Source organism: Carassius gibelio, chromosome B21 (genome assembly GCF_023724105.1).
Source record: "Carassius gibelio isolate Cgi1373 ecotype wild population from Czech Republic chromosome B21, carGib1.2-hapl.c, whole genome shotgun sequence".
Classification (NCBI taxonomy): Eukaryota; Metazoa; Chordata; class Actinopteri; order Cypriniformes; family Cyprinidae; genus Carassius; species Carassius gibelio.
The window spans coordinates 10,531,062-10,551,033 of NC_068416.1; the positions used below are offsets into that span (position 1 = coordinate 10,531,062).

The window sequence follows — 19,972 nt, forward strand, 5'->3', positions numbered from 1 at the left end:
ATTTTTGATCTATTACAAATACAAATTTCTCATCTCATTTTAGAATAAGGCCGCTTTGATATTGCTCAATTATGTAAGTGATTTGTAAGCCCTAATGCTGCTTTTAAGTGGAGTGTTTTTACATTTGGATTAGGGTGGTTTAGAAAAGGTCCGTTTTCACACACCACTGCACTGTGATTGACATATGCATGGAGCTCTGACTGACAGCTTCTATAGCGCCATCCCTGACCCCTGGAGTGTCCTTAACAGTGCCTGTCCCCACTGGACAAGGGCTACATGGGGGACTCACTGGTTACAGAGGCCATGAGGTCAGAATGGTAAAAGATCAACCAACCCCATCCCTTCTTGCTCTTTATTAGCTGGGTTAAAGGTTAAGAAAGCAAAGAGCATCCCTCCAGAGTCAGATTCTTCTTGATTGAAGAAATCTTTTCTGACTTTTAACAGTACTGGTGCATAGTATCCCATGATGTATCTTGATGAACCCTGTTACATTGCACATAACCATTTGTTTGAGCATAAATTTTAATGGAACAACCCAATCTAAATTACATACAGTAATTAAAAACCATTAAGCAAAAAATAAAATAAAAACTTTCATGTTTTTATGAGCCAAATTTGAATATGCGCATACATTTCAGTCTGTTCCTCGCACAAAGCTATTATTTAGCTTTGGAATACTTAGAATGCTGTTTGCAAGTCCTTTAAAATTAATTTATGATATTTTTCTATATTTCTGCAAGTCATGCAGGTTAAGAATGAAATAATGGTAAGTATATGTTGACAGAATTTTCAGTTTCTTGATGAACTATCCCTTTGAGTAAGTTAAATGAATGCTTCACTATTAAAAAAACGTTGTGTCTAACAAACTGATGTACTCTACTGTACGTCTTAATGTACATACACGTAAAGGGAATACTGGATCTTTATTATATATGCAGCATCTTTTTATATAGACAAAGCCTAAAGAGAGGGTGGGATATTGAGATGTTGGGGTATAGACTCAGTGCTTCTAAAGCTCTGGGAAAATGAGGCATGATAGTGTGACAAACAAATGGTGGTGCGTACACACACCTCACACACTCTCACACTTCTGAAGCAACTCATGCTCTGTCTCATAGACTCAGTCATACACACACGCACACACACACACACACATCTCTGGTCCCTCTTTTCCAAGGCCATTAGTTCGAGATGGCCTTGATTAGTTATTTATGAGGCAAACAGGCAGAAGTGTGGAGAGTGGAGTGAAGAGACCGGAACCCCTTGGCTCTGAGACTAACATTCAAAAGTGTCCATACACATATATTTGCTACTTCACAGCACGTTTTATTTTTTTTCTAAACAGATCACTTATGGACTTAATAACTCCTTCAGGCATCTGCAGAACAGCAGAGTGTTTGCACTAGGGCGAAATACCACAAAACTACAGATGCAACCAGACTCAGCAATGCAGCTGTGGGTATTATGGGCACTTTAAAAGTCCTGCATAGTTCAGTAAAGCTAAAGATGGAATTTACCTACCCTAAAAATCTTGAAATTTCAATTGACACATTGTCAAACCATTTATAGAGATGTAAAAACAAGTCTTGTCCACAGAATATTTCAAAATGTTTTATTTATTATCCATGGCCTTATGGCCACACCCACCAGTCCACTCTGAAAAAACTGAAATCATCACATGGGTCTTTTCATTTAATTTCTTTTCATCATTCACCCAAAATAAATACATAGCTTTCCTTGCAACTATTTAAATAAATATCTGTGGCTTTATGATAATATCAGCAACAAAAAAAGTGTAAAATGTTTATATATATATATATATATATATATATATATATATATATATATATATATATATATATATAATATTCAATATATAATATATTCATTTGTGTAGATTTATATATGTTTATATATTCTTCTTTAATTCTTTTACAAGATGCCAATTGTACCAAAGCAATACTTACTAATACAACATGGTGAACTTTTAGTGGTTAACTCAGAGACTGTGGACAGCACCAGTTAGGCATTCTTGTAAATTGTATGTACCTACACACTGAAACCCCACATCATGGACCCTTCTTAGAGAAGCCATTCTTTTGGGATGTCACTGTGGAGGAGAGGTATCTTCTGACTATTTCACCCCGTGAAAGCTTGCTTCCAATAGTACTGCATGTTTTATGCTCTCATGCCAATAAATATTGTATTTGTAGAAAAAAATGTTCAAGCTTGTGTGATACCTAAACCAGTAATAGCATAAGCTGTTAATGTCAGACATTTTATCCATTATGTAATTGTTGAAAAGTATATTTCAGGCTGTTTAGGTCTTGTCTGAACACCACATTTAAATCAGTTTTGAGCTAATTATTTCTGTAGCAATTTATGATAATAGTTACATGCACCCAAAAAGAGCCCAGTTATTAAGATTTTGCAGGGCAATTTACAGTACAGTGGAACACTGTGCCATGCACAAGGGCCCTCTCCTCCACAATACAAAGCCAGTCTTATGGTTAGTCTTAAGAATTAGCCAGGTATCTGACAAGGTTAAATGTCCAACAGTAATAGAAAACATGGTATTACTAACCAGATTAAAACAAATAGAATAAAAATACAAATACAATAAGAATTCTATGTACATACAAAAATATAGCAAAGGAACTCACAAAGATGTGCATATTATTGGGGAAGAACACACACACTTGAAACAGATTTCATTCAACTTGCTTCCCAGTTTTGGATGTCAGTGCATCTGTTTCACCTTGTTCCCAAGTGTTGTATTCTACCTCGTTCTGGCCAGGTGACTAAGCCCTTGTCTCAATACAATCTCGTCTTCCTGTCTGATGACACAATAGTGTCCATTAACCTCATTTCCTGTGAATCATTCAGGGCCAACCAGAGAACCTCAGGAAAGGACTCAGAGATGCTAATGTCCCATGTATGGTATAATTGGGGAACCACAATGGCTTCATTTTGCTGATACTGCTCGGATCTAATGTTAGCCTAAAGCATGGTCCTACAGAGGTTGTCTGGTCAATTTGTCCAAGAGCTCTCAAAGTAATGGCTTGTATCTCATCCTCAGAGCACTGTTAAAGTTGGACAGACATTCCATTTTGATGTTTGGTCCCACGACATGGTTTGATGTAGAAACAGTGAAGGATCCTATCGCTGTTATCAAGCAGTTGGAAAGCACTATGGGCAGCAGTGGAAAAGAGAGTTGAGGATATAAGAGTGCTTGGGAGAGGTTGGCGTCAGGCTGCCCTGGGGTGGAAACCTGACCAGACACTTTATCTTTCAGAGTAGCTCCTCTAAAAATAAAAAGAGAGACTTCTGCTGACAGCAGATGCCGGCCTGAGACTGCACACACATACACACATGCACATACACACACATTTTTCCTTCTTCTTCCATACCACACTCATGTGCACAATGTCTCTCTTCACCGCCTCTCTTGAAACACATCCCTCTTAGGTGAGGTTAATATTCTGATTTTTGTATGGTCCCATTTTTGGTGTCAAACAGAATTGTCTAGTCTGATCTGTTTTCCTTTTTGGTTGGGCTCTTCCCCCTAACCAGTGCCCTGTATCCATGTAGAGTCTAGAGTAAGCCAGCTTGCTTACAGTTTTTTTCATTCAGTAAGGCCGAAGAGGACAAACTCAACGATGACTTTCTATGGCAGCTTCCCATGTCTAGGTACTCCTTATACCCAGTATAGCTTCTGCATTAATTCTGATAGCATACTCCCTGTGTGTTACATATGGTTCATATTACCCAACTCTATCCTGGAAGTCTAATAAATAAATAAATAGACACTGATTTACTAAAAAAAAGAGGGAAGTAGGATACATGATGATGGACATGATGCAGGGAGGCCTGATTGGTTTAGAGTAGGTCAGTTAATTTAGCAGAATTCCCCGGCTGCTTCAGCATCAGAGGTGTCTCCTCAAGGGAGGATTGCAAGAGGCTCATTCATGCTGTCATACAGGCTTTTCCAAGGTTTTGCGAAAGGGCACAGGGTTGGTGGCAGAGATCTTACGGCACACAGCGTTGGTGTTGCTGCATCGGCAGCCGGGACGGGTGGCGCGATCATAGCCACGCTGGCACAGAGTGAGGCACAGCTTGGCAGGAGGGTAGCAGCACAGGCACGGCAGGCAGAGTGCCAGGAAGGCCATAGCACTCCAGCGGGAGCAGGCATGAGCTGGGGCGCAAGAGCATGGTCGGTCGGCACAGTTGTCCTCCTTATCTGCCGAGCAGTGGTAGAACAGACCCTTCACACAGCAGAGGCAGGTGCCATACTCCAAGACGTTTTCCGCAGAACACAAGCAGCGCTGGCCACAGGTCCAGCAGGAGGGCAAGCTACGAGGGGCACAGCACTCCTGGCACTTGCAGTGGCCACAGCGTTCACAGATGAAGAGATGCAGGCCCAAGTCCTCATCTTCAGTCAGTCCTTTGCCGAGTGAGTCGGGTTTCAAGTCACCTTTGGGCTGGGACCTCACCACAGCTAGACCAGAATGGGAGGACGTTAATCCTGCAAGAAGTCTCTGGTCTGAAGCAGCACTGCCCCGGGACATGGAGCTCACAGTACTGGAGCGACTTAAGTGGGCCAAGTGGGAATGTTGATGCTGACTTTGGCTGCGAGACATCTGAGGATGCCGTTCATCGTTTGGATAGAAGGCAACCTGAGAAGCAGGCTCCAGCGCCACAGGGCGTTCCACATAGTCATTATTAGCCCTTAAAGCACGGATCTGGTCAATGGACAATACAGGGACCTGCTGAAGATCCAGGCTTTCAGGGTCCATCCGAAAAGGTGGTACTGGATCCATTCTTTTAGGGCCACCAGGGTAGGGGCTGAGCTGCAAGGCTGACCGATATCACGGTACATCGGATAAACCTGTAGTGGGAAAAGAATAAAAAAAGGCATCATTGTTAGATTCAGAATCAAATGGAACGGTTTAAGTTTAAATTCAGCCTGCATAATGTGTAGCTGCAAAACAAAGCAAATGTTAATATGAGTCCTCCTTTTACTCCTTTCAGATGGTCCATGGCTAAAGCTATGGTTATTATTAGACACAGAGGATGGAGAGATAATGCCATTGACATGACACTGTAATTTAGCATCTGGAGAACACAGCTGTTGACACAAGGGAACGGAACCAGAGAAAAGAATTTGACGGCAATGAATTGTGAGAAACTGGGGAACCCAAAAGACTTAGTGTCAGTGTCCTGAGGTATCTCTTCCTCAGCAGCTTGGAGGAATTTGCTGTAGCCCCTCCCTGCAGCCCTTCTTTTGTTAAGCCTTATCCTCCATAAACAGGAACAACATGGCTATTGGAATGTGCATAAAAAAAAACAACATCCTGGAATTGAGAAACATGCTGCTTGCATTATTGGATGTCTTAGCCGAACAAGACCTTGGATTGCACTGGATTAGATAATGGCGGGTTTTGCTTTCTTCCATCGAGATGTGGAGAAGACCACTTTTTGATGTTTGTCAGACTCTCAGACAGTTTCAAAAGTCAATGTGTGATAAAAACCTATGAAGAGATTGGACAAGAAAAGAGAGCTGCCTCTGACATAACAAGCAACGGAAATCCATAAACAACAGCAGTGATTAGAAGAAGCAGTGTCTGCTCCCAGTCCCCCAAGCATCCGGGGCACAGTCAGCTGAATTCCTGGCAAGAGCCTGAATGCTCTCGCAAAAAAAAAGGTAAGATAGCATCCTCCCCCACCCCCTGTGCCCAGCCAGAAACTCAAGATAAGGAGGCCCAGGTCGGAAGCACAAAATGCATTTGCAAATTACACAGAGGAGGAAAGAGAAGTCCTGGAGAATAATTACATCAAACCCAGCAGAGAGCTGTAGTCAGGTCCTATCAGTCCATCTAATTGTTGAAAGGGGTCTGCTGTTCATTTCCATGAGCTCATTATTTGGGGCCTGACTTCGAAAACAACATTGGATTTTTAGTCTCGCATCTGCAGGCAAGCCAGAGAGGAAGTTTTGGGTTAGCTCATCTGTGTCATGTCAGGCACTTTTGGTTGCATATTTGTTTGAGCATTTGCACATGTCCTCTCCATGTGGTTTTCCTCAAGTGTGTCAGCACTTGGGAGCATTTATCACTCGCGGCTACACTGGAGTTTATTTGGAACTTTCCACTGACTTGCAGTGCTCTTGTGCAAAAACAGACCCAAATTACACCTCAAAATGCTGCATTTCCTGGGCTCTGAGAAACAGTACAAAGAAATTTCTAAACTGCCACTTTCTTGTGAACTGCCTGCTCCTTCCACAAAGTTCCTCACAAGTTATCATTAATAAAATACCTTTTATTATGCAAGTTGCTTCCCCTGAGCCAGACCATTTGGAAATCCACCATGCATTAACCAAAAACTGCCTCCCACTAGCATTCCCATACTACCTCCATGCTCACTTTCTTAATGAACATGGCACATTTGTAAATAAGCTGCGAAGAAGAAGACCAGAGCAGAAGCTGCAATACAACAGCCCCCAACATAATCTTCCACCCCACCCAAAAGCAGCAGCAAGGGTGCCAGAGGATCGATAAGTCACACTCCAGCTGCATAGCAGGCAAGGTGCTGACATCAGGAAGCCCAGCAGATCACCCTGCCACTCAAACCCCCCAACAAAGAGCACTCTACCACTCCCTATCGAGTCCCAGAGCACTCTTTAGCTCCACGTGCCCCAGACCGCACACCAGGGCGAGGCAGTACTGGAGATGCGGACTGGTCTATCACGTCTCTACAGTGGAGCTTGCACAATTCTTTTCTCTTAAACAAATAACTGCTACTTAAGTGACTTCCAAAGTGCTACTGGCTGTTGTTTAGGGAAAATTCAGACTTTGGACATGTTGATTCAAATCTGCTTGCATTGTGACAGTGTCCACTAGGATATTGATTGTGTTGTTCAGATGTAGTCTTCTCATTCGTAAGCTCTTACCATCACCTCTTAAACGCATTAAATGAGCAAGCACCTAGCTGAACCTGATTTAGAGTACAATTTATTTTAATGGGGTGATGATAGGGATTGAAGGAAAGAGGAAGGTTAAACTACATTACTTCAGTATTCACTATGAAATGGATCCATTTAGAACAGCTATCCTGAAGGCAGAGTCCGGGATCTGTTTCTGCAATCCTGCATTCATCCAAAGCATAGTTTTTTTCCGGTCCCACATCTGAAGACTCCATCCTCTATTTTTCGCTGGATGGTTTTATCATTTAAAAGGATATGCTGTATCTGACTCTCCAAACTTGATAGCATACTGTATCCTACATTGGATGAAGTAAAGCAAATCCAATAACCATTCACCACTAATGGCCGTCTGTATTTCTGTTTTTGCTTTCGGGTCACAAGAGCCCTGATCCAACTTTATATCGCATTTAAACCACTATAGTAGAGAGAATAGACATGCAAGAGACATCTGATCTAAAATAAATGAATACAAATGAACCAAAAAGTTAAAGGGACACTTTGAGTGTACAAGAAGACAACATATTTCAAGACAACACCTGTCCCAGGTTAAGACACTTTAAGTCCCAGAACCATGCATACAACTCATAGCAAGCGAGAGACAGCTGCATCTGGAGTGCCAGAGAGAGAAAAAGAGGGGAGAGAGGGCCGTGTTTACTCAGTCCTGCCTGCCATGAGGGGTAACCTGAAGACAGGCCCCTGCGCTTTGGGAGTATCAGTGCTGAGTGAGCTGTACCTCGCGGCTCTGCCCTGGGGCTCCTTGCGCCCGTTACCTTGCTCACATCCTTGGCCAGGGTAATCCAATCCAGGGCAGGAAGAGGATGAGAAGAGCATATTATTCATAACAGTCACCTCACACCACTGACTGGGAGAAACTTTAAACCTCTAAACAGGGAGGAGAGAACAGGGAAATGAGAAAAGGCAAAACATTTATCCCATAAAGGGTCGTTGGACAACACTGGATGCGATTGAAAATGTTTCAACCCGTTTATCTATCGGTGGGTGTGGCCATCAGGTGAATGAGGTGCTGATGCCATCCATTTGTTTGGGGGCTGATGGGATGTTGGCCAATGACATCATGCTGTGGTGCTATTTTAAAGCCTCCAGTCTCCTTTCATTGACCCCTGCTGCTGCTGATAAGCATCCAGCAGTTCTGCAGCCAGCCATCAGGACAGTCTGACTTCCTGCAGGCTAACTGTCATTAGAGATATCCATTTTCCATTTCTGCTCTCTCTCTGACTCAAATAGAGTGGTGCATTGGCCATTGCTGACTGAGGGTTGATTAGCTGGTAGTCGCAGGGGGTAAGGGCCGAGGGCTTCTCAGAGGGCATATATACGCTCCTACAGGCCAGGCTTAACTGCAGCTGGACTTGAGTTGTCAGGCAGCAGGACCCTGGGATCTGCCCCACTGGCCCCTCTGGGAACACAGTAGGATTGAATGACAATAAACTGTATGAGATTCCGGATGTGCCGAATCCGACCCCCAGGAAGGACTGAAATAGACACTGCAGACCAGCAAGTTTGGGTGAGAGAGAAACAGAGAGACTGAAAAGAGGAAGGGGGGAGGGTCACTTAGAGAAAGTAGGAATATATAACATAAAGATAGACTCAGTGAGAGAAACACGAAAACGACCAACAAACTGTGGTGTAAATGTAAAACGCGTTACAGATGAATAATAATCAATTAAACTATTATAACAATTTAAACTAAATTAACTGACAAATTGAGGAGATTTGAGACATTTTAATACATTAGGACCACTGTTGTTGTAAACCTATGCCATTCACAAAATTCACATTCTTTTTGCCAGCCTACCACTTCTTCTACTTTGAGAACTTTATCACAAAACCAGTTCCAAACGCACAGAAACTTCGCAGTAGACCTCTGTGTGCAGTGCTGTCCCATGTCCTTTCCCACTCAACTTCCAACCTCTTCATCAGCCTCTGCCAGCACAAACTGGGTAGTATTGACATCTCCGACCTTGAGGACAATCAATTCCATGTCTTTATGCCTGAAGCCCTGTGCATTGGCTGGGTCAGAATAGGACTGGTGTTTAGGGCACTATGCGACACACAGAGATCATCTCTCACTTGGATGATATTCTACTCCCATTATATGTCAACTAGATAATATTTCATTCAGAGAACATCTAGAACTAGATCTAGAGAATCTCAAGAGAAAACCATTTGAGCTATAAAAAAAGTAAAAAAAATAAACTAAAACCGATTAAGACTAAGACTAAAAGAGATTTAAATAAACAAGTGCTTACCCCTAAAAGGAGGGGGATCCATTTTGCTGCAAAACAGTATTTTATGTTTGTTTGTTTCTTGTTTTCTTCCTTTCCTTTATGTTTTCTTGAGCAGTTTTCTCTCTTCTGCCTCCCAATGCTTCTTCACAACTGTCCCACACGTGCAAGCAATCCTGGTTCCTCAGCGCTCAGTCATTCCCTCTGAAGAACAGCAACAGCCTTTATCAGGGAACAGCTAGAGCACTGCACGTTCAAAGAGCACTCAGAAAAAAAAACACGGTTCTTGTGGAAAAGAGGGCAACGTGTCACATGGAATATCCCAATTAATTTGAATAAGAAAACAAAAATGTCCCCAGGGCAAAGTAACGAAAAGGAGCTTTGCTTTTCAGAAGAACTCCCACATAACAGTGTGGAAAGAGTTCAGCAGTGGCTATGTAGTTTGTCTTCTTTCAGAATGAGCTGAAAATGTGAATGCTGGATTGTCACTCTCGGACTCTCTGTCTCTCTTTTTCTCTCTCTCTATCTGTGTACGGTCAGCGCTTCCTGCTCGTGCGATCATCCACTCACTCCCAGAGCGTGTGTGTATATGTGTGTGTGTGTGTGTGTCTGTATGTGTGAGAGAGAGAGAGCGAGATAGAGATGGAGGGTGGGAAACAGTGAGGGAGAGAGGGAGGGAGATGGGACGGGTAGAAGGAGGAGGGGTGGTTGGATATGAATGGTAGAAGTAAGGAGGCCGGCTGAGGGGGTTGGGGTGGGGGGTACATGGTTTTGCTGGAGATAGTTAATGGCTAAGTGGCATCATCGTGCTGAAACCCAATCTCTAATTTTCTCCCCCTCAGGAACTGTTCTATATGATTCCCTGAGCTAAGCCTAACAAGATGGACAGAAGGGAGGAAGAGAACAGGAGATAAAGAGAGAGAGAGAGAGAGAGAGAGAGAGAGATGAAGACTGAGAGATGGACAAAAAGCAGGAAGATATGAGTCAACAATATGATAGGTGATGAAAACAATGAGGGAGAAAGATGAGAAACACAATAACTGACAAGAACTTCACGGATAAACATACATCGGTTCTTGGAACCGTAAAAAAGGAAGCGTTCTGAAAACATCTAAACAACTCCGTTCTTGCTGATCTTACCCTGGCATACAGTAGTTGCACCAATAAGTATATGGACACTTATGCTACAATTAAAAGTATGTATTCTGTCCATTAGAAGCAACATATCACATTGTAAATGAATATGCACCCTATTCAGAATGAAGCATGTAATATAATAATGCAATGTCTATGACACCTGTGTGAACTGATTTCATACATTCACTAAAAACCACTTTGACACCAACTGAATAAAAGTCATTGAAAAACAGGCTCAGAAAAGTGAAGTTAGCACTGAGAAAAGATGTCAAATATTTCTAATGCATTAAAAATGTGTCTTAAGTCTCTAAAAGTGTCCATAGGGTGACTGTTGAGGGGAAATAAGTGCAGCTAACTTTTAAAAGAAATAAAGAACAACAAAAGACCTTGAACTTCACGGTTAACGAACATGAACAGAACATGGAGGTATATGAACATCATGTGCCAATTTTTACTCTAAGAGCTTCATGTGGATGTAGACTTAACATTTGGGAACTCACTGACCCATTCTGATATGGTTGTGGCAGCTAGCAGCTGTCCTAGAGCAGGTTACATCCTAGAACAGTGAATAATTCAGTGTCTCAATCGAGTGCATGACGGATTGGAACCCAGCCCATGTTCCTTTCCACTTCACTTCAGTCAGTGCCAACAGACAACAAACTGCCTTATCATAATGGAAGTGAAATGATCAAGTACAAACAAATGTACATTTAGATGAAAGTAAAGATTATTTATGGTCTGTAGTGTATAAATCTTTACCATATTTCTCTGCAATGAAATAAACAAAATGATAATGTGAATGCACTGGCTGGAGCATAAAATATACATGATATTCATATGTGTTCATGACAGGCTATTGATAGCACATGGAAGGTATCTCCAAGGTAACAGGACACATTTTGTGTGTATGTGAGTGTATATGTGTGTGTGTGTTAATGCGAGTGTGTATGTCTGTGTGCGTAATGGGGCAGGAAGAGGGGTGCTTCCTGGCTTCCTGTCGAGGGAAATAGCTAGGATGGCCAAACAGAGCAGAGAGAAGAGAGTGAATCAGGTTTCTCTACTGAACACACTCGAAACACATGACAGAACAGCTTCAGCCCAAAAACAAAATCTCTGCTTATCTACATAAACACAATGAAATTTGTTTAATTTGTGTTCTCTCAGTGTGCTAGGATATATATATAAAACATTTTTTTTTTTCATTAAAGTTCTCCTAATTGTTTTCTAACATATAATGTATAAATGTTACAATTTTATTTTAAAAAAGAAAAGAAAAATCAAATTGAACATAATTTAAATATAAATACATTGTTTTTCAGGATTCTAAAATTGAATAAATAATTGAAATCAACGCCCTCAAACCTATTACCTAAAATTGTTAATCTTATCAATTATTATCTGATTTTATAGTACAGTTGTTGTTGTTAAAAATAAAAATAAATTATAATGTACATTAGTCTGAAAGGATAAGATCTTGATAAAGATCTGTTTCAATGACGTTGGAGTGAAGTACAATTTCCCAGAAATAATACATTTACAGCAATGACGTAAAATCACTTTTCCTTTTTTATTCTCTTCCATCTGTATGATGCAATAGCATGTATCCATCTCACTTTTTATCAGTGTGTGAGTGTGATGGGAACATTGACTTGTTTGCAATTCCCCCAAGGCCTGCCACTGCCTCAGCCCATGGCGATCATACTGCCAGGGAGAGAGAGAGAGAATGAGAGAGAGGCAGTACTGGGCCATAGAAGGATCAATGTTAAATGGCCTGGTTAATGACCGGCACACAGCTGACAAAGTCATTCATTTCTGCCGGCACTATGTATTCTGTGTGTGCGTGAACCAGAGCAATTTGCACGTTTGCCTATGTGAAACACAAACATGAAAAAGAGAGGTAGAATTAGGACATAAAAAGCAGAAAAAGAGACCAAACAGTCTAGAAAAACAAAAGAAATCTCAACGGACTTCTGATGTTGGGATTTGATAAATAGAGAAACTGAGAGTGCTTGTGTGAATGTGCATTTGTTATGTTATGACAGTGTTAGTGCAAAGATCACTTCCCATGTCAAAGCACCACTGCAGATGAAGCTGTAATATTGAGTTACAAAACAGCCCTCACTTAGGGCCCTGGCTCATCCAGATCGGTTAAAGGGATAGTTCACAAAAAATAAATGAGTATTCTGTCACCATTAACTCAGCATCACCCTGTTCCATACCTGTGGGACTGTGGGACACAAATGGTGAATTTTTCCATGTGATGAAAATGTTTCAAAGGGACAAAAAAGTCAGTGTTGCGGAAAGTTACTTTAAAAAATAATGCATTACAATATTTCGTTACTGCAGTTACTCTTTATGGAAAGTAATGCATTACGTTACTGTTGCATTACTTCTTATCAGCTGGGCTGGTCTTGATTATTTGTCATATGATGTTGCTAAAAAGAACATTATTTGGTGTATTTGGTGTAATGCAATGTGTTTATGTGGATTAAGGTAAAAGAAAAAACATTATTTTCCATATAATGCACATTATTGTTTCCCCCCTATACCCCGCCTTCTGAAACACATAAATTTTTACAAAGCTTATTGTTCTGAAAAGTGAAGTGTGCTCTGATTGGCCAGCTATCCTGTGTGTTTTCATTTGCTGAATGTCTCAAGCGTGTGACGGAAATGTTATGCCCCTTAACATACTATGCCGTCTCCCAGGCCAGCATCATGAGACTCAGTCCAAGTGGTCTGCACGTGCACATCCCAAAATCAGTTCTCTTTACATTTACATTTAGTCATTTCACGAGTTCACACTTACATATAATTAGCTGAAGTATTATAATGCATATTTGGTGTGCTGTCCGGGGAAGGGCTCCGAGCTCGGGAATGGCCCGAACCTAGAGTACCCCCCCCCCCCCCCCCCCATATGTAAAAGTGTAAAATAAACTCTAGTGGAGGAGATGGGGTGGAGGGGGGATGCTGATAAACCGTCAATGGAGACAGGTAGGCTAATTCAGCTGTATTTATACCCTAAGGTTGATTATCTTAAGTGGCTCCACCTGTGCTAATTAGGCTAAGTATCTGACGTGCTCCTCCCGAACCTTGTTATGAAACTACATTTAGCAGACGCTTTAATCCGAAGCAACTTACAAATGAGGGCAATGGAAAGAATCAAAAACAACAAAATAGCAAAGATATACAGGTACAAGTGATGAGTAATGAATTTAGGAAAATGGGGTGCAGAGCCAGTGGTGGTTTTGTAGGCAAACATCAATGCCTTGAATTTTATGCAAGCAGCTATTGGTAGCCAGTGCAAATTGTAAAAAGAGGTGTGACGTGTATTCTTTTCGGTTTTTCGGCCGTGTTCTGGAGTAATTGTAAAAGTTTGATAGGACTGGTTGGAAGACCTGCCAAGAGAGCATTGCAATAGCCCAGCTTGGACAGAACAAGATCTTGAAAAAGCAGTTGTGCAGCATGTTCCGAAAGAAAGGACCTGGTCTGCTTTTTAGCAATGTGGTCTGAGAAAGTTAGCTAATCATCAATCATGACTCCAAGGTTTCTGGCTGTTTTGAGGGAGTTTTGGTTGAGGTGCCATGGTGAAAAGTTAAGTTAAAGTTCTTTTTAAAGTTAAGTTCTCTTTTAGCAGTTCAGTCATTAGTAACTGAATAACCCAGGATATTGGTTTATTTCGCTTCAGAGGGAGTGTAACTCATTTTTCTAAACCATATAATTTAAGTAAGTTGTGGATTAGTGCATACTTGAGACACGAACTGTTTCGAACGATTCCGTTTGATTTGGTGAACTGGTTCAACCGGTTCACTAAGAAGATCCGGTTAAAATATAAATATTAGTTCGAGATCCGGATATCACTAGACGAGACAAAACCAATAAAACCCATAATAAAGAGGCATTTGTTGCATCCAATTGGGACATAATTAATGATTTTAATAACTTATACTGTCTTTTTACGCATTGCGTTGCATTATGTTGTGTATCGTGCTGCGTAAACATAAAACCATGTCTGCATTTGTGATCTGAGAAACAACAAACAAGCCTACTCTTCACTGTTTAAAACTCACGTTTAAATTGGCAAATTATTTAAATATAAATAACACACTTACAAGCTGTGAGTCAGAAGCGCCAGAATGTCATTGCAACTTTTGAACTGCCCCACTTTATATTAGAAACAGCCATTGGGCCACAGATGCGTTTCAGGCTACTGGTTCAGAAAGCAGTCTTCATCCTCCATAAATCACATGTCTGAATATTTGGGTTGGACTGTTCTGGAACAGTGTTGAAATACAACTTAACCACTGATTTCTAGTAGTGTCCTCTTTTGGAAGGCCAAACAAGTATTTTTGCTTTCACAACGAAACACACAGCGACTCCACAACACGGCAGCAGTGGCAACAGAGAGAATAAAAGTTACGCCTTCTTTCTTTGCGTGAACATTTGAGTGGTGTTATACAAATTTCCCTCTCAATATCAAAATGTCATAAACATGTACTGTATATAACACTATCTACATTATTTTTCAATACTGAATAAACTATTTCTTGTGAATATGCCAGACTGATTCATTATAAGCTGTCACATGTAAATAACTAGAAGAATAACAAAGCACTGTAAATGGTAAAAACTATTTGTGCTATGGACCAATGTGTTTCAGATTACAACGGTAAATTTAAATTATACGATAGCAATTTTTTGCAGTATCAAGCAGCATGGACTGTTTTATACAGCTACAATAACTGGAAGTGACTGACACCAGAAGACTTGCTTTAAAATAAAAAAGGCCCATTAAAAAAGAACAGACAGAAATTTAAGCTGCTATTTACTGAAAATAATCCAGTCTAGCTGTCACTGGCATTGTTTTGAGAGTTCATAGTAGGTGTGGTGCGTGATTTGTGAATTAATACTTTTTAAAATCTTTTCAATGAACCGATTGATCTGATTCACAGAACTGTGAAATCAGAACTGATTTGTTCATGAATCAGACAGAGTTGGTTGTCAAGTTCAACTCACTCAGTTATCAGCCTAAAATTGAAAAGTGCACGAGTCATATGAATCATTTACATTTACAGTATCTCTGCATCCTTTTTGAATTTTGAAACCCTTATTCATTGAACAGTGACCGGTACAGAAATTTAAATGTGTCCTTTTTTATTCCACAGAAAAAGAGTCACACAGTTTTAGAATGACACGAGGGTGAGTAAACAATGTTTGCATGAACTGCCCCTTTAAACTAAACCCCAGAAAGCCGAGTGAGCCATTCTTACAGATTCCTTGACGTATCATTTTTAAAGCAGCCTTAACTCCACGCACTCAAGCGAAGCTTATTCTTCCAAACAACTAGTCAAGCCCTCTCATCCTCCTACTCTGTACCACTGAGCTACGTAAACACCACCATCTGTATCTGATCAGAATTAATGCCCACCCCCATCCGTTTTCTCCATCTTCCCCTGCTGCCCCTCTCGGAGCCTGGTCCCATACACACATGGAGATACTTACAAATCATCACCGCATTACATGGACATGGGTGAAGATGTGAACACACACACATCCACAACCCATCAAAACACCCCAAACTCCTCTCGCAACACACAAACACACATACCCTGTCCCCCCCTTCGCACCACGTAATTGTCGCTAATAGTTTGGGGGTGAAGTATCCATATTCCATTAAGTGAAGCGAGCTCTCTGATTGGCCGAGCCGCCGGCCCCTCGGAATAGCCGAGCTGGCCGACAGCCAGAGGCTCATTTCCTGAGTCCTGAGAGCCTCCAGCCGCTCCCGCTGCAAATGCACTTCCTGACTATGTATAAAATTTTTATTAATGGCCAGGAGTGCATCAGCAAAGGCTCAGAGAAGGAGAAAGAGAGAGGGAGGATGACAGAGATGGATGGAGTGAGGGGAAAGACAGCATTAAGTATGATTGAGCTCTGATAGAGGGAGGGAAGAAGAAGGAGAGTTTCCAGAATGCCCTTTTAAGAACATCTTTAAGACAGTGCAGACCTGCCGTAAGTGTCTGTTCGCTTTGTCATAAACAGATAAAGAGAAAACAGAGGAAGAAATGGGAAGATAAAATGACAGACAAGACGTGATGAATGAGGATGAGAGCAAACACTTTGAGCATGTCCTCATAAATAAACTCTGTTTGGGGTCCGAGACACTGCTGAAACTGTCAAAATCTACAAAACCTAGATATATAGACCGAAAGGAGACTGAGAGAGCATGTGGAAAGATAACACGAATGAAAGCAGTCGCTCACCTTTCCCCCGGAGAGGTCAGGAGGCTTATGATCGGAGATAGAGAGGTAACAGAAGATGGAAAGGAAATGTCTAGCCAGGCCACGCCCCCATCAAAACCTCGACTTGACGGACAAGCACATTTTTTAAGAAACTCCAACAGCATAGAGGAAGAAAGGTCAAGTGGCTGAGGGAAAGTGGCAGCCAATGGAAAAAGACGGAGGTACTTGCTCGTCTCAAAGAGGTCTCGGTGTCAGGAGAGTTTGTGTATGTGAGGGCCGAGGGTGAAGGGGGACTCCAGTGACCCTTGACAGGAGCCCTAGTTATAGGAGCAAGGGGGTCGACGGGTCATATGAAGTAGATACACTGAGACTTTAAAGGAGTAGTTCAAGCAAACATGAAAATTCGGTCATTGTTTACAAGAAGAAAAAAAATGTCATGATTTGATTAAGTCAAAGTTCTTAAGTCAGTTTGATTAATTTGGATATATATCCAGCGCCAAAGAAAACTCTCAGCTGGCTGTAAATTGTACAGTTGGTGCTATCATAATTCCTTATGAAAAAGAAGCGCACATTTGCATACTTTTAAACAGAGCACTTATTCTTATTAAAGAATGTACTTAAGTGTGAAATGAATGTAATCTTTTCAAACACAGAAAATTGCATGTTACTTACAAATATATGAAAAAGTGGCAACACTATTTTAAGGTGTCCTTGTTGCACATTACATGAACTTACTATTATAATAACAATTAACTATCCATAATTACATGCAAGTAACCCTAAGCCAAACTCTAATCCTAACCCTAACCACATGGTAAGTACATGTAGCTAATTAATATTACTCAGTACTTAAATGTATAATTAAACACCTTAAAATAAAGTGTAACTGATAAAGTATTATATTTTAAATTAATATTAAATGTAATTAAACTTCAAATCTTTTACCCTCTTAGGTAAGACATATGTGTTTTCTATGTAATTTCATAATTATTATGTAATTCAAATGTCTATTGCCTTTGAAATATGATTAAAGCACAATGCCAAATGTGCTGATGATTTATGGTAAACTAAAATATACTTTAATGTAATTTCTATTGAAACTTGAATTACATGAATTGTATATAATTGTTAATACACATTTGTGAAGATGAAGTCGCAATTTAGTACATTTTAAATATAATATTTCTGTGTTCTTTACATGTTTATTATTACGTAGTCAACCCATCACATTAAGTGTACTTTTTTTAAAGCTTAACAAAAGATTATTTTAAACAATCATTTAAAAATGTATACTTTAAAGTAAAACATTACAAAGGATTACTTCCCTTTGTAATGGTTATTATATTATATTATATTATATTATATTATATTATATTATATTATATTATATTATATTATATTATATTATATTATATTATATTATATTATATTATATGCAACTACAGTTGAAGTTCAATAGAGTTAAGCACAGTTTTGCCATAAAGGATACGTAAGATCAAAGTTAACAACAATATGAGATTCAGTTGACTAAACTAGTTGACTAATTAGTTATGGACATAGAGGTAAATTATAATGTTGCATGACAAGTTATGTTATTGTCTTTCTGTGGTTTAAATACAGACTGAGCCATTACATTAGACATGATAGCTACAATTCAGTGAATTGTTCTGTATCTTTCAACTTATATTCTGTGTTCATTGATGTTAGTAGGAAGAGAAAAGTGGATCACATGCACTTGTGCAAGTTTTGTCTGAAGAAAAAAAAAGGATATATATATATATATATATATATATATATATATATATATATATATATATATATACAGATCCCCTGTAAAGACCTTGTCTCAGACGGCCACCGGGACAAGACCACAGGAAACAGATGATTCTTCTGCACAATCTGACTTTGCTGCAGCCTGGAATTGAACTACTGGTTTCGTCTGGTACAGATACAAAGATCTGTATATATATATATATATATATATATATATATATATATATATATATATATATATATATATATATATATATATATATATATATATATATATGTTAAAAGATCTTGGCATTTAAGGATCAATTTTGGTTAATCATAATGAAGAAGGAATCAGTCAATCACATGCTGTTACAAATGGGTTTTCGCTCTCTTTCCTCCATAGAACACAACAGATGATATTAGGCGGAATGTCCAAGCTGCTCTTTTCCATACAATAAACACAAAAGGTGACAAGGACCTTAAAGCATGAACATTATTCAAAATGACTTATTTTGTGTGTGTAAAAAAGTGCACTTTTATTTCCTGTAGTTTATTATTGTTATCATTAGGGTGCTAAACACAACAGTAATGTCAATGTCAATGTCACCTTTATTTATATAGCGCTTTAAACAAAATACATTACATCAAAGCAACTGAACAACATTCATTAGGAAAACAGTGTGTCAATAATGCAAAATGATAGTTAAAGGCAGTTCATCATTGAGTTCAGTGATGTCATCTTTGTTCAGTTAAATAGTGTCTGTGCATTTATTTGCAATCAAGTCAATGATATCACTGTAGATGAAGTGACCCCAACTAAGCAAGCCAGAGGTGACAGCGGCAAGGAACCGAAACTCCATCGGTGACAGAATGGAGAAAAAAACCTTGGGAGAAACCAGGCTCAGTTGGGGGGCCAGTTCTCCTCTGACCAGACGAAACCAGTAGTTTAATTCCAGGCTGCAGCAAAGTCAGATTGTGCAGAAGAATCATCTGTTTCCTGTGGTCTTGTCCTGGTGGTCCTCTGAGACAAGGTCTTTACAGGGGATCTGTATCTGGGGCTCTAGTTGTCCTGGTCTCCGCTGTCTTTCTGGGCAGTAGAGGTCCTTTCTAGGTGCTGATCCACCATCTGGTCTGGATACGTACTGGATCCGGGTGACTGCAGTGACCTTCTGATCTGGACACAGACTGGATCTGGTGGCTACGGTGACCTCGAAATAAGAGAGAAACAGACTAATATTAGCGTAGATGCCATTCTTTTAATGATGTAGCAAGTACATAGGGTGTTATGGGAAGTGTTTCCAGTTCTGGTTTACCTAATTAATCCAGCCTAAAAATCCTTTAACAGATTTGGATATTAAAGAGATGGGTGTTTAATCTAGATTTAACCTGCAAGAGTGTGTCTGCCTCCCGAACAATGTTAGGTAGGTTATTCCAGAGTTTAGGCACCAAATAGGAAAAGGATCTGCCGCCCGCCAGTAGTATGCCCACTAAGAAGAAAAAACTCATCACTGATTGTTTCTGACGGGCTACTTGTTGGGAAAATCTACCAGGTCAAACTGAACAACTCAACCTTTTAAGAGAAGTCTGTTTTAGCCAAGATACAGTTAGTAGTAACAGACATT

At 40.1% G+C, this 19,972-nt stretch overlaps 1 protein-coding gene and 1 long non-coding RNA gene across 2 annotated transcripts in view; both read right to left on the reverse strand.

The window, feature by feature from the left end:
* Positions 1–1,598: 1,598 nt before the first annotated feature.
* On the reverse strand, positions 1,599–9,817 carry LOC127985922 (protein sprouty homolog 2). Its single transcript, XM_052588134.1, has 2 exons — positions 9,247–9,817; positions 1,599–4,888 (listed from the first exon to the last, which is right to left on the reverse strand). Exon 2 carries the CDS (start codon positions 4,818–4,820, stop codon positions 3,975–3,977), a length of 846 nt encoding a protein of 281 aa, XP_052444094.1. The 5' UTR covers positions 4,821–4,888; positions 9,247–9,817; the 3' UTR covers positions 1,599–3,974.
* Positions 9,818–18,941: 9,124 nt separating this feature from the next.
* Positions 18,942–19,972, reverse strand: part of LOC127985929 (uncharacterized) — a 100,186-nt gene continuing 99,155 nt past the window's right edge. The window contains exon 2 of the long non-coding RNA XR_008160704.1: positions 18,942–19,516. This is a non-coding gene — a long non-coding RNA (uncharacterized LOC127985929). The remainder of the gene's footprint in view (positions 19,517–19,972) is intronic.